This window comes from Miscanthus floridulus, chromosome 17 (assembly GCF_019320115.1).
Source record: "Miscanthus floridulus cultivar M001 chromosome 17, ASM1932011v1, whole genome shotgun sequence".
Classification (NCBI taxonomy): Eukaryota; Viridiplantae; Streptophyta; class Magnoliopsida; order Poales; family Poaceae; genus Miscanthus; species Miscanthus floridulus.
The window spans coordinates 94668118-94682914 of record NC_089596.1 but is presented as its reverse complement, the minus strand read 5'-3'; the positions used below and the strand labels follow the sequence as shown (position 1 = coordinate 94682914).

At 43.5% G+C, this 14797-nt stretch overlaps 1 protein-coding gene across 1 annotated transcript; it reads right to left on the bottom strand.

The window, feature by feature from the left end:
* Nucleotides 1-11262: 11262 nt before the first annotated feature.
* Nucleotides 11263-11841, bottom strand: LOC136516013 (uncharacterized). The gene has a single exon (XM_066509435.1). It carries the CDS (start codon nt 11839-11841, stop codon nt 11263-11265), a length of 579 nt encoding a protein of 192 aa, XP_066365532.1.
* Nucleotides 11842-14797: the final 2956 nt, after the last annotated feature.

Sequence of the window (14797 nt, the reverse complement as noted above, 5' to 3'; positions counted from 1 at the left end):
ATGTGGATGTTGCATATGTTGCAATGGCTATACGTATGTTGCAAGCGTCTGTTCCAAATGTCTTCATCTATTTTTTCAGACGTATGTTGCGAATGTGTTTATTTGGATGTTGCATATGTTTTAAACATATGTTGCAATTGTTTTATCTGGATGTTGCATATTCTTTTGCAATGGCTTTTCAAGTGTTTCAGATGTATGTTTCAAGTGGTTCATCTCTCTCCAGATGTGTGATGCAAATGTTTCTTTTGGATATTTCAAAAGTAGATCGATTGTTGCATCCTCCTCGCCTTCTACTACCTCGCCTCCATGTATCATCCTCCTCTCGGCGCCGGCTAGGCATCCACTACTATCTCCCCTCTTCTCGATGCTCCAAATGTTTTTAGATATTTCAGACCATGTTTCATGTGTTTCATCTGGATTGCAATGGCTATATAGGTACGTTTCAAGAGTATACTGCATATGTTGCAACGGTCGGACGGATGTTGCAGAGAAAATGAAACGTTATGACGCGGGAAGGTGCACGGCCGAGACAGAGTACGGTGGATGATGGGGGCGCCGCAGCGAGGGTGTAAGGTCGAGATGGTGGACTAGAGGGGGGTGAATAGTCCTTTTTAAAATTAATCACGCCAGCTAACCGAAACAAGTGCGGAATTAAAACTATCAGTCTAGCCAAGACTACACCCCTCTATCTATGTTCTTTAGCACCTTCCAAAGATACTAATTAAGCAACAAAGGTGCCGGACTAGCTAGAGCTCGCCTAACCAATTCTAGAAGCAAGGTCACATAAACCTATGCCACTAGTACTTTAAGGAACAAGGGAGCTCCTACATATGCTAGTAAGCAAAAGCACAAAGCCACCTAATGCTCACTAACAATGCTCAATAATAAGGCAACCAATGTCAAATTAGAGAGCGCAATTACTTAGCTACACAAACTAAGCAATGTGACTAACAAGGTCACACAAACCAAATTAGCCACGCAAGGGAGCTACTTCTATGCTACACAAGCAAGAAGGTAGCTAGTAAGCTACACAAGCTAACTAATTACAAGAGCAACTACACAAGCACAATGTATATGAAATATAAATACAAGCTTGTGAAAGGGGATTGCAAACCAACGGGAAGAACAAGGTTGACACGGTGATTTTTCTCCCGAGGTTCACGTACTTGCCAACACACTAGTCCCCGTTGTGTCGACCGCTCACTTAGTGGTTCGGCGACTAATTGGCATCACCCGCCAAGCCTGCACGTCGGACACCGTAAGAACCTACCACAAAAGTGAGGGTAGCTCAATGACACGCTCAACTAGAGTTGCTCTTCGCGGCTCCCGCGGGGCGAGCACAATGCTCCTCACAAAGCTCTTCTCCAGAGCACCGCACAAGTTTCTTACGGGCTTCGACGGAGACCACCACCAAGCCGTCTAGGAGGTGGCAACCTCCAAGAGTAACAAGCACCACAGGCTTGCAACTCGATCACCTAGTGCCACTCGATGCAACCTCACGATGCAATCGTACTAGAATCGCTCTCACATAATCAAATGATCACTATCAAGTATATGTGAGATGGAGGGCTCCCAAGCACTTCTCAAGCATGGACACAAAGTCCCCCGAGGTGCTCAGCACCAGCCATGGCTGAGGCCACCTTCTATTTATAGCCCCACAGGCTAAACTAGCCGTTACCCCTTCACTAGGCAAAACTCGGGACGACCGGACGCTCCGGTCGTATCGACCAGACATAGGACCTCAGCGTCCGATCAACGAATGCTCGCCATGTGTCTCCTCCATTCAACCTCAGTCACTTGATCTCAATGGTCAAGTGATGACCGGACGTAGCTGCTCAAACTGACCGAACGCAGCAACCCTAGTGTTCGGTCGTTTCTAGTAAGGTACCAGTCGTGACCGGACACGTCCGGTCAGTCATGATCGGACATAGCATCAGCGTCCAATCCTTCTCCACCTTCTCGGCGTCACCTATGTCACCATACGTCAGCCTGACCGGACACACCCTGCCAGCGTCCGGTCACTTTCAGCGCCAGCCTCCAGTCGAAGACCGATGCCTGCACGTTCTCTGCTGCCACTGACCGGACATAGGACCCCAACGTCCAGTCACCATGTGACCAACGTCCGGTCCACTCAGTGAGATGCTATCATTTCTGTATAGGGCGCCGGTGGAGTTTCTAACCCTTCTCGCCTCTGTTTCATCGTCGAGTTGATCCATATCAACTCCAACTTCATCTCCTTTATAAATGTGCCAACACCACCAAGTGTACACCACCATGTGTATGTGTGTTAGCATTTTCACAATCATTTTCCAAAGGATTAGCCACTCAACTTGCCACGCCACTCGATCCTAGCGATGATGCAAAGTTAGATCACTCGAGTGGCACTAGATGACCGATATGTAAACAAGTTTGCCCCTGTTAATAGTATGGCCATCTATCCTAAACCTGGTCATTAACTTCTCTACACACCTATGACCGGTGAAATAAAATGCCCTAAATTATACCTTTGCCTTGCGCATTCCATTCCATCTCCTCTAATGTCGATGCAACACATGCACCAACATGATCAACAATGATATGATCCACTTCATATCATCACGTGAATATATTGGTTCATCGATCTTGACTTCACTTGCTTTTCACCGTTGCCTTCGTCTATCGGCGCCAAGTCTTGCTCAAGCTTCACCGCCACGCGGTCCATCGCTCCAAAGCCTCTAACTTGCCCTTCACGCTTGTAACCAGTCCATCAAGCCAAGTCTTGTCTTGATCTTCTCCACCTTGATCACATGACTCAATGTCATGTCTCATGTGCAATGAGCTCCTTCATCATCATATGTGTGAGCTTTGCAACATCTCCAAGCCTTTTTCACTTTCATGGTATATGTTGCTCACACACATGTACCTATGGACTAATCACCTGTGTATCTCACATAAACACAATTAGTTCACCTAGGTTGTCACTCAATTACCAAAACCACACAAGGACCTTTCAATCTCCTCCTTTTTGGTAATTAATGACAACTCTACAAAGATATGAAAATTAAGCTCTTTTGGATTCATGTTGCTTGCCCAAGCAATTTTACCATGTGTAAATAATTTTGGACAAGTACCACAAACCCGAAATGGTAGTATTAGCTCCCCCTACATATGTGCTAGAGTGTTTGTTTTGAAGCTCTCACATATGCATAGATTAAAATTGTGGGAGAGTAAATACTACTAAATGATGCTAAGGTGTATAGAATAAACTTTTGAAGTGTGTACCACTCGGAGTTGCACCTTTAAGTTCATCCTTTAGCACCATGGTTAGCTAGATATCACTTGGAAACATAAAGCACTAGATACCTCATGAGATCAACAATAAAAGCAAGGTACTAGCATTACTTGAAAAGCATACCAAGTGTCTAGCTATCATCCTATGCATGCTAGTTTTCATTTCATCAATCAAATTCTACAACTAGCATTCATCACACAAGCATGCATATTAAATTTAAGAACTTATGCAATGCAAGCAAGCACATGAATATGCACATATCAAATGCAATTATTCAAAGTTCATGAGCTTGCTCCCCCTACTTGTGTGCTTCTCTTGTCCAAGAATTTTGATCCATCTCTTTTCTTCAATGTTGCTCCTTCTTTGTCCATTTCTCCCTCTTTGTCTATGTCCATGTCCAACCTCTACTTCTTTCATATCTTATCTCTCCCCCTTGTACAATCTCAAACTCAAAGTTTTCAAATCTTTGTACAATCTCTCCCCCTTTGTCATCAATTTCTATAAAAGGTGAGTTTCTCATTAATGCAAAGGTATGCATTGGGGGTAGATGGTTAAGGCTTGAATCTTGCATTTTTTATGGACATCACTTGATTGTTGGAATAACACTACTTGTAGATACCACTTGTAACTTGTACTACTTGTATCTTGTGTAGGGCTTCTTGAGATACCACACATAGAATCTTTGATCTTGATATCAATTTGTGTGACACCTCCCCCTATGTGATAGCATAGGTCATCTATTCAATACACTTGAGCTCTTGTAGGTGAGGGATGCATTCTTCATTTGATGATCACTTAAAGTTGAGGATCACTTGTGGAACCATCTTCTTGCATGATTGATACCACATGTAGATGTGATACCACTTGAAAGAATCTTCTAGTATGGAACCACTTGTTGGATTTATCAATAAAAAACATTTCTTGAACATTTGCTATCTTCATGAGTACCACTTATAGGATATCACTTGTGAGTTGATCTAGACATCACTTGTAGATTCTTGATGAAATACTTGAGTCTAGATACCACTTGTAACAAACAAACTAGATATCCATTTGCATTGTTGTCTTGTGCTTATACTCTTATCACTATCATGAGCTTCTATATTGACTTGAACTAAATTGATTTGCCTAAGCTTCTAAGTCTGGTTTGAACCAATGACAAGCTTCTTCACACCTCTTACAAGGGTTATCTTGTCAATGTTGTACTTGTCACTTGTTGGCAATCCAAATTGAATCAAGTACTTGGGTTCACTAGCTCATGAATAAATTCATATACTAACCACTAGATCAAGTAATCATTCAAACAATAGTGGTAGGTTATGAATTTAAACATTTTATTTGTTATGCATGATCCTATGAAGCATGTACTATATGCACTAACCGCATACTAGTAAGGGATGAAATAATCATGCACATTATAATGATACCTTTGCTATGTTGGAGTAGAGGATAGTCACATAGATTCCAATTCATTACTCCAATAGCAATGTGAAGTCCAATTATAAGCTTGGTGAAGACCAATAGATACCATTTTGAATTCCATTCTTCACCCATATAAAATGAATACCACTTATGATCAAGTGCACTTTCTTGTTGTGGTTGACTTGCTTCATCTTTTGATCAATGCTTGCATGAGAGAACTATTTGGTATACCACTTGAAATAATATAATTAGCTCTCTTTTGGGTGTTGCTTGCTTTTCTTGATCAACCCATTTGATTTCTTCAACTAAGCATCTCAAATATTCCTCAGATCACCACTTCCATGTTAGCCTTCCAAGTACTATGCTTGGTTTACCTAGGCTATATATAGGCGGCAATCCCCTACACTAGGGAGAAGTGACATCTTTCCAAAGAACCATTCTTGATACTCACTTGAAATACCTTGATTGATTGATACAAGTGATGGACTTAACTTGATGAGTAACCTTGATTCCTTCTTTAAGTCCTTTTCTTTCGACTTATTTAAGTCCTTTTCTTTCTATCAAATGATTTCCAATAGTCACTAGAACTTAAACTTTAACTTTATCTTGAGTTTGATCTTGATCTTCCAATTTGAGTACCGAATGTGTGCAAAGTACACTCCACAATCAAATGGCCTTGTATTCTTTGTCATGCTTCTAGATCATCTCAAAACCAAACTTAGATGCCTTAATTACTTATAAACATGTTTCCAACTTGAGGACCTTTCAATCAAAGTGACTCTAGATCAATCCAATATTTGTCACTTTTCTGGCAGATTCTGTACCTTTTAGAGAAATAAGCATATCTCACAAAGTATAAATCCAAACATCACTAAATTTGGCAGAGATGTGCTTCACTAAGTTATCTAGCAGCTGTAAAAATTTGAGCTTCATGTGATTTCTAGATTGCTACCAAATTTCAATTCTTCCACCACTGCTATATGCTGAAAACTGTTGCACTATAGCTGACAAGATCCACTCCAAAACCAAAGCATTTCTTATCCAATTCTCATGAAAATTGTACAGCATCTTATACCATAAGTCTAGAGCATGTACACAAATTTTTATGCCAATCCAATAAGTGTTGATTACTCAAACATGGCTAAGATCACAGCTAGCTTAGATTCTCAATTATATGACAGATTTCAACAATTGAGCTATACTTCATCAAATATGTATCAAACTTGAAACTAACTCATTTGAATACTTTCACAAGACATAAATCCATTCAATCCACTTGCTAAATATTATCTTATGAACTTATCCAACACAAATCAATCCAAACTTGACTACTAATCAATTATCCATTCAATCATCTCATAGCAAGCAACATTGCATATTTATCCAATTCAATCAACTCATATGCACCCAAATGAAATGATCAACAAGAGATATACCTTGGTGAGCTCATGATCATCCAATTAGCAAGCTTCAACTCAATTATTTACAAGTCATTAAATATATCCAATGAATCACCAACAACTTGAATTATAGCACTTGTATGTTGATAGCACTTGGATTTCACTCTATTTGACATGGCATTGGGGTAATGATCATCACCTAGCAATACTTAGCTCAACTACATGATCAACAAGATGAATACCATTTGAACCAAGCCTCCAATGCAATGGTACCTACAAACAATCATCCACTTTTTGATGGTACCCAAACAATTTTGGGTCCTCTCAAGTTAGGAGCGACATACTTAGGCAAAGCCTTAGTATGAGTAGCGAGATGTTTTGCAATAGCAACCATAGAGGTACCATTATCATCCTTCCTAAGCATAGAATCATCATCAATTGAAATAGGCTTAGGAGTGTTACCTAGGAGACATGAATGTGCCATGTGTCCCCTTTCCCGGCATGAGTAGCACTTTCTCTTTGCTTGAGCCTTTTCTTCCTTGCTCATGTTGTGCTTCTCATTGCCTTGCTTCTCCTTGTTTGCTTGAGTCTTCTTCTCAAGCTTGTTTGGACAACCCAAAGCTAGGTGGCCTAATGTGTCATAACTATAGCATCTCATGTGAGCAATCTTCTCCATTTTCTCTTCTTTGCTCTTGCTCACTTGCTTTGCATCTTGATTCATCCTTGGACGCATTGCTCTTTCTCTTGCTTTTCCACCCCTTCTAGTTTTCTTCTTCTTTATCATCAAATTACTACCATCATGGTTGATCTTGATTTGCTCTTGGGGTGTCTTCTCTTGCTCAACTTGTGGTTTTGGTTGAGGCTCTTCTAGTTGCTTCACCAATTGCTTGGTTGGACACATTGAGGTGAGATGACCCCATGTGCGGCACTTGAAGCACTTAATATGCCTTAGCCTCTCTTCTTCTTTCGTCAACTTGAGCTTTTCTTCATTGGGGCAACCATTTGCAAGATGTCCCACTTCATGGCACTTGAAGCACATGAAATGAGAGGGCTTCTCTTGTTCTTGCTTCTTCATCTCTCTTTCATATCTTCTCTTGCCCCATCTTTTACCCTTGATCTTGCTCTTGTTGAAGCCAATGCCACTTATGTCATTGCGGCTTTCTTGATGATTGACTTTGCTAGTCTTAAAGCCAACGCCACTCTTGTCACCAAAGTTTCTTTGAGACTTCAATATATGCTCAAAGGTGACTTGAGAGTTGTAGCATCTCTCTAACTTATTGCTCAATTTCTTCACTTGTTCATTGAGCTCATTGTTCTCCTTCAAAAGGTTAGTCTCATAAGACATAGAAGTAGAACAAACATCTAATTGTGAAGAGCATGGCATATCTAATAAATCATCACAAGAGGTGGATACATGCTTCTTGTCTACATCACAAGGGTTAGCAATATTTTGCAATTTATCATTTGATCCATGTGATGAGCTCTCATTATTTTTAAGTTTCTTTATAAATACTTTAATGAGAGAAGCATGTTGTTCTAATAATTCATCATGAGATGCAAGTAGTGTCTCATGATTCAATTTTACCTCATCATGTGAAGATTTAAAAGCATCAAGTAATTTCTTATGTTCTTCACAAGATTTCTTTATAAATGAGTTTTCATTTTCCAAGTTCATTATTTTAGCTTTCTCATTTTCTAAAGACATGGTTATTCTAGCAAGTCTACTAATAAGCTCATCATATGAATCAACATGATCAACCACATTATCATTTGATACCTTGGTGTCACCTTGTGACATGATGCAATGTGGTGTCATTGGAGAGCTTGTAGTAGCATCATCATCATGGCCCGAGCATGAACCATCATCATCAAGATCACCATCAAGTGTGCTTGAGGTAGAATCTTCATGTGCAACACTTGTGGCATCATCATCAACCTTGTCAAGTGAACTTGTGGTAGATCGATCATCATCATCATCACTTGACCATGAGGTGGAGCAATCTTCCACAATCACCAAATTATGGTCATGCTCGACACACTCATGTGCCTCCACCTTGTGATCATCCTCCTTCTTGAATTTGCCATCATCCCATGTGGAGGAGTCACCGTAGAAGGCTTAGAGTGCCATCCACATATCATGGGCACTCTCCAAGTCCCACACACGTCTAAAAACATCATCATGTAAAGCACACGTTAGATAATAAAGAGCACGATGATCAAGTTATAAGCAATCCTCTTGTACTTGGGTGAGGTTGTCCTTATCCAAAGCATCATGAGAAAAACCAACAACAATGATCCACCACGCCTTGGGACCCAAATCACAGAAATGATCAAGCATATGACGTTTCCACCATGCATATTGTGTGCCATAAAAATGTGTGTGACAAACAACTTCTAGCCCAAAGTTCGCCATCCTCTCGGGTCGGTAAAGACCACAAATGAGAGACCTAGCTCCAATACCACTTGTAAGGTCGAGATGGCGGACTAGAGAGGGGGTGAATAGTCCTTTCTAAAATTAATCACGTCAGCTAACCGAAATAAGTGCAGAATTAAAACCATCGGTCTAGCCAAGACTACACCCCTCTATCTATGTTCTTTAGCATCTTCCAAAGATACTAATTAAGCAACAAAGGTACCGGGCTAGCTAGAGCTCACCTAACCAATTCTAGAAGCAAGGTCACACAAACCTATGCCATTAGTACTTTAAGCAACAAGGGAGCTCCTACACATGCTAGTAAGCAAAAGCACAAAGCCACCTAATGCTCAGTAACAATGCTCAATAACAAGGCAACCAATGCCAAATTAGAAAGCGCAATTACTTAGCTACACAAACTAAGCAATGTGACTAACAAGGTTACACAAACCAAATTAGCCACGCAAGGGAGCTACTTCTATGCTACACAAGCAAGAAGGTAACTAGTAAGCTACACAAGCTAACTAATTACAAGAGCAACTACACAAGCACAATGTATATGAAATATAAATACAAGCTTGTGAAAGGGGATTGCAAACCAACAGGAAGAACAAGGTTGACACGGTGATTTTTCTCCTGAGGTTCACGTGCTTGCCAACACGCTAGTCCACGTTGTGTCGACCGCTCACTTAGTGTTTCGGTGGCTAATTGGCATCACCCGCCAAGCCCGCACTTCGAGCACCGCAAGAACCTACCCCAAAAGTGAGGGTAGCTCAATGACATGCTCAACTAGAGTTGCTCTTCGTAGCTCCCGCGGGGCAAGCATAATGCTCCTCACAAAGCTCTTCTCCGGAGCACCGCACAAGCATTTTGTAGGCTTCAACGGAGACCACCACCAAGCCATCTAGGAGGTGGCAACCTCCAAGAGTAACAAGCACCATTGACTTGCAACTCTATCACCTAATGCCACTCGATACAACCTCATGATGCAATCGCACTAGAATCACTCTTACACAATCAAATGAACACTATCAAGTATATGTGAGTTGGAGGGCTCCCAAGCACTTCTCAAGCATGGACACAAAGTCCCCCGAGGTGCTCAGCATCAGCCATGGCCGAGGCCACCTTCTATTTATAGCCCCACGGGCTAAACTAGCCGTTACCCCTTCACTGGGCAAAACTCAGGACAACCGGACGCTCCGGTCGTATCAACCGGACGCAGGACCTCAGCGTCCGGTCAATGGATGCTCGCCATGTGTCTCCTCTATTCAACCTCAGTCATTTGATCTCAATGGTCAAGTGATGACCGGACACAGTTGCTCAAACTGATCGGACGCAGCAATTCCCCAGCGTTCGATCATTTCCAGTAAGGTACCAGTCGCGACCGGACATGTCCAGTCGGTCATGAGAATTGTTCCGACGCAGATCTTGGGACTTCCAACGTTAATAGAAAACACTATTCACATAGGGTCAGAAGTCCGCACGTGAAAGACAATGTCAGAACTCCCAACAAACATCGGGACTTCTGATGTGCGTAGACAGCCAGCCAACCAGCAACGCCCCAGGTGTCGGGACTCCCGACAAGGGTCGAGATTTTTGATGAGCGCAGACAGCTGACCAGCAGAACCACAGGTGTCGGGACTCCTAGCTTGGGTCGGGACTTCTGACTGTCGGGAGTTCTGACTCACGTCAGGACTTCTGACGTCCACAGTCACCGCACAGGCTAAGTGACTGGGAGTCAGAACTTCCGGCATGAGTCGTGACTTCCGACGGTCAGGTGTTCCCGCTTACGTTGGGACTTCCAACACCGATAGTTACAGAAAAAAAATTCTACGTGCTCGTAGAGTGCTAGAGTGTCTCTCTTTTGATTTTATTTTTATGCTTGAGCACTCTATCTTCCTCAGACCAACTAAGTTTGCATCCCTCTTTATAGTACGATGGATCATAAACTCAAAAACAAAAATAAAACCTTTGGAGAGCATCTTGAGTTCGTTCGCCTTTACAACTTCAAGAATTGAGGGATACCATTTCATCTTTATCAACTCTTTGAATCTTTCATGGGACTAATAGCTGCGACATATCTCATTAAGATCATATTAGTCCCTAATTTGGATGCCGTCAATACACCAAAACCCACATAGGGGGCAAATGCACTTTCAATCTCCCCCTTTTTGGTAATTGATGACAACCAACTTAGGCTTTTATAAGAATGAAAGAATTTAAAGCTTTTGAAACCCAAAATTTATGAAGAGCTCTTCCTTGATATATGCATGAATTTAAATTTCAATTATAATCATCTATACATGATTTGCATACATCAAGACAAAAGCTCCCCCTAATTTTTGCAATCCGTGGGGTGCAACAAGTGTGTGTGAACAAATATATATCCGTGAAAAGGAATGCAATATGACATGTTATTTCACACAACAAGTAAAAGAGAATATGATGGCCAAGATTTCAAAGTAAAAACTTGAAGCAACACATGACCATCCAAAATACATCCACCATCACAAGTATAGACAAGTACAAGCGAATAAGGTAGATAAATAACCATTACTTGTCCTACAATCATTCATCACAAACATATATATAAAGTTGTCCATCACATACTAGCCACCATACGGAATAGTTCACACAAGCTAAAGGTTTTTAAGTCTCAAAGTAGAATGACTAACTAACTTATTACAAGATATCAAAGCCTAACACTCCCCCTTTGTCAACAAGTGCCAAAAGGGGTAGGCCGCATGAAAAACCGACTACTCATCCTCATAGTCATCATCCTCATCTTGGTCACTATCATCATCACCATCATCGTCTTCATCATCATCATCATCCATGTATTCCTCCTCCTCTTCAGTAGCCTTGCCCTTGCCATGAGGGCGAGAAGCCACATCATCTTCATATGCCGCAGAAGCCTCATCATATAAAGCCAACGGATCATGGGGAGGCACAAACGGTGATGGAGGAGAAGACATAATGCCTACGTGCTGTTCCAACCGATATAGCCTCTCTTGCATATCGTGCTCACGTTGAGCACTAGCACAACACTGTCCAAACATATATGTCATGAAGAACTTGAACTTGTTGGGCTTCTTACTAGAGGAGGAAGAAGAGAGGGGCTCAGCACTAGAAGAGCGAGAAGCAGTAGCAGCAGGCGGTGAAGCACCACGATGAGAGCGAGAACCTGAAACACCTTTGCCTTTGGCTTTGGCTGCATCACCCTTCATCTTTAGTTCTTTTGCAGCAGTGATGAATGTCTTGTTGGAGATCTTTAGGAGTTTGTGCTGAGTGTCTATGGGGAACTGGATGCCGAACACTTGCTCAATCACATGCATAATGTAGGGGGCATACGGAAGATGCTTCACGGGATCCTCAGTAGCATCATATATCTTGTTCCAAAAGTATCGGCTGATGGAAAATTTCTAAAAATCATCTCCAAAACGCTGAAGCACCTTCTAAGAATCATCATGAAGGAAGGTGGAGTTACCTCGCTTTGGATACAAGATCTATCTCAGAATAATACATAGTAATAGGTCTTTAGATATACTGTCTGTAACACCCTCTGTGTTACATTATACTATTCTTGCTAAACATTTCATGAGCATCATAATTATGTGCATATGTATATAACATGAATTATAAATCGATGTTCGGCACTTGAAACATTCATACAAAACATGAGACAAAGGTTACGTTTCATATAATACTGTTTAGTATTCTAATCGAATTGTGGACAAAATAAAAATGCTATAGAACATTTAGCAAACAACGATGAAATGTGTGCGGTCGCGGACAAGGATAGCTAGTTAGTACATCCAGGAGGTCGGAATGGGGGTTCGACGTGAAACCATTCGGAACGACGCCCGTTCACGTAGGCTTGAAAGAAGGTCGACGAAGCTACCTTTGGCCAGTTTTGTAAAACGATCGGCTTAGGAAATAGCGTGATGTCATGACTTCGATTGATGGCTTGATGTACCCTCTTGCGCATCGAACAATTAGTTTGGCGTTTGGAGCTTTGTGAACAAGTTTTCTACCTGCTTTAAAAAGCATGCACGACACTTGAGTTAGTGCTGGGCGCGATCACCGCTGGCCTAGCACGCTGCTGGCTTGCCAGCGCACTGCCATGCCGACCGTGTTCCACTGCCGCGCTGGCCATGTCCTAGGGCTACGCCTAGGCATGTGCGCACGCATGGCACTTGTGCTGTGAGCCTTGATCGCCTACCGCCACGCTGTCTGCGACCACCGTCACTGCCCGGACTGCCGCCGCTGCTGTCTCGCCAGCGCACGCTAGAGCACCGATAGCGTCCTCGCTACCGCCCGTGAACACACCGTGCATAGGCCTTGGCTGCTTGCTGCCCTCGCTGGTGCGTGGGTCACCTCGTCGGCTGACGCGCTGCGTCCAGGGCGCCAACTGTGCCTACCGTGCCATGCCCTGCTCTGCCCTACCTAGGCCAGATGGTGCACCGGGTCTGCGCTACACACTGCTAGTCGCTACTGCTCCCTTTGACTCACCTTGGCTGCTCGCACCCAGAATGATCACCTGCGTCCCCGTCACCTCGGTGTCGCGCTGCCCTATGCTCGTCTTATCCGGTGTTGGCCACGGTGGTGCCATACCGCGTCTCGTTGCCTTGCAATAGCGGCCGTGCGGATGACAGTCTGGGGGCACGTCCCACATGTCCCACTGTTCCCCATTGTTGTACGCTGCGTTGACATCCACAGCCGGACCGAGCCGTGCCAAAGCTCCCCTGCCTTCGTTGTCGCCGTGACCGGCGTGACCCCTCTCCTCCAATTCGCTATGACCACAACACTAGGCTCCAATTCGTCTCACGCTCAGCTCCGCTAGGTAGCTGGTTGCGCCCCCATCCCCACCCTGCTGCATATGCCGTTGCACAGAGCGGCAATTTGTAAACGCCGCCCGCCGGGTCCATAAGATCAGATGGACGTGCGCCGTCGGCTAGCCACGCAACCAAAGCATCCCATCCCAATTCCTTGCTCTCCTAGCCCCTCCTCCAACTGGTCATCACCATGCTCACCGCAGTCTTAGCCCTGCCATCGTATAGCAATCACTGTCGTAGCCATGCCACCGCCAGGCACCACCGCACCATCTCACGCGCACGTGGCTAGCTTGGCTCGTGCCTTTCCCGGACGAGCCAGCGCATCGTAAGGTGCTGTGCTGAGTCGCTGAAGCTTGCTAGCTACTTCTTTGGCCCTGGTCTTGCTAACGTTCACCGAAACGGCATCGCCGTGATTGCAGGTTGCCCACCATCGTGGTCCGACCCCGCTACTGCGTCCCGGTGCGCATTTCCTCCGCCCTGCACTTCGCGTTCACGCCTAGGTGAGATTCGGCTCATTGGTTGGGGAGGAGGAGGCCTGAGGTGGCCGGCGTGGGTCGCCGGTGCTAGTTCCACTATGCCGGTGCGTGCGGGTGGCCGCAGGGGTGTCATCAGTTGGAGGACAAGAGATTCGGAGGGCACATTGATTCGCGAATCGTTGGGCGATCCGGTACGGCTTGTCTGCGGTTTAGCACCGTAGTAAGAACTGAAAGTGGAGAAAGGAGAAGAAATATAACTAATTGTTCAACCCTTGCTTGAAAGTAGACATGCGCTTATTTAGACTAGCTAGATGATAACTTAATACGGCTGATAATAATAATACATAAATAAGGACTCACTATTAGTATTACTTTCTACTAAAGAAAACCAGCAAACCACAAGGCCTATCATATTCCTTGGAGTCGGGAAATTATTCCCACTAGTCAGATAAGTCTTGTGAGTATATTGTGTACTCAGGGTTTATTTACCCCTGTTGCAGGTGATGCTTGAAGAGTACCTTGTGTGGAGGATTCTTCTGGTGGGCTCAGACAGAATCCTCGCCCCTTACCACTAGATGTTATTTTTAAATTCTGCTGTCATCATTCCGCACTCTGGTATTTGGTATTATAATAATGTACTTTTTAAGAAACTCTAATGTATGAAATGTACTTGTGTTGTAACTCGTTCTCATTATTGGATCCTTGGGAAAAATATGGATCTTTCGGGTTCTCCCTCAGGGTGTGCTCGATGGATACTGCCCACTGTGGCTTGCTTTCAGGGTGCTTAGTGTCTGGTGGAAGACGAGTACCTCCGTAAGTGTGCTATTTCGGGCGGTTCTACCACAGTTGGTACCAGAACCAATAATGGTTACAAGTTTCATCACTCTTTTTCAAAACTTAAAAATTTGACCAACAAAGTTTACGAAAAGTAGGATGCGATTATATTATGTAAATAAATATAAGCCCTAGCAATATGGTCT

What these genes read in the sequence shown, in the direction of transcription:
- LOC136516013 (XM_066509435.1), bottom strand. Translation starts at nt 11,841, where the DNA reads ATGCATGTGATTGAGCAAGTGTTCGGCATCCAGTTCCCCATAGACACT.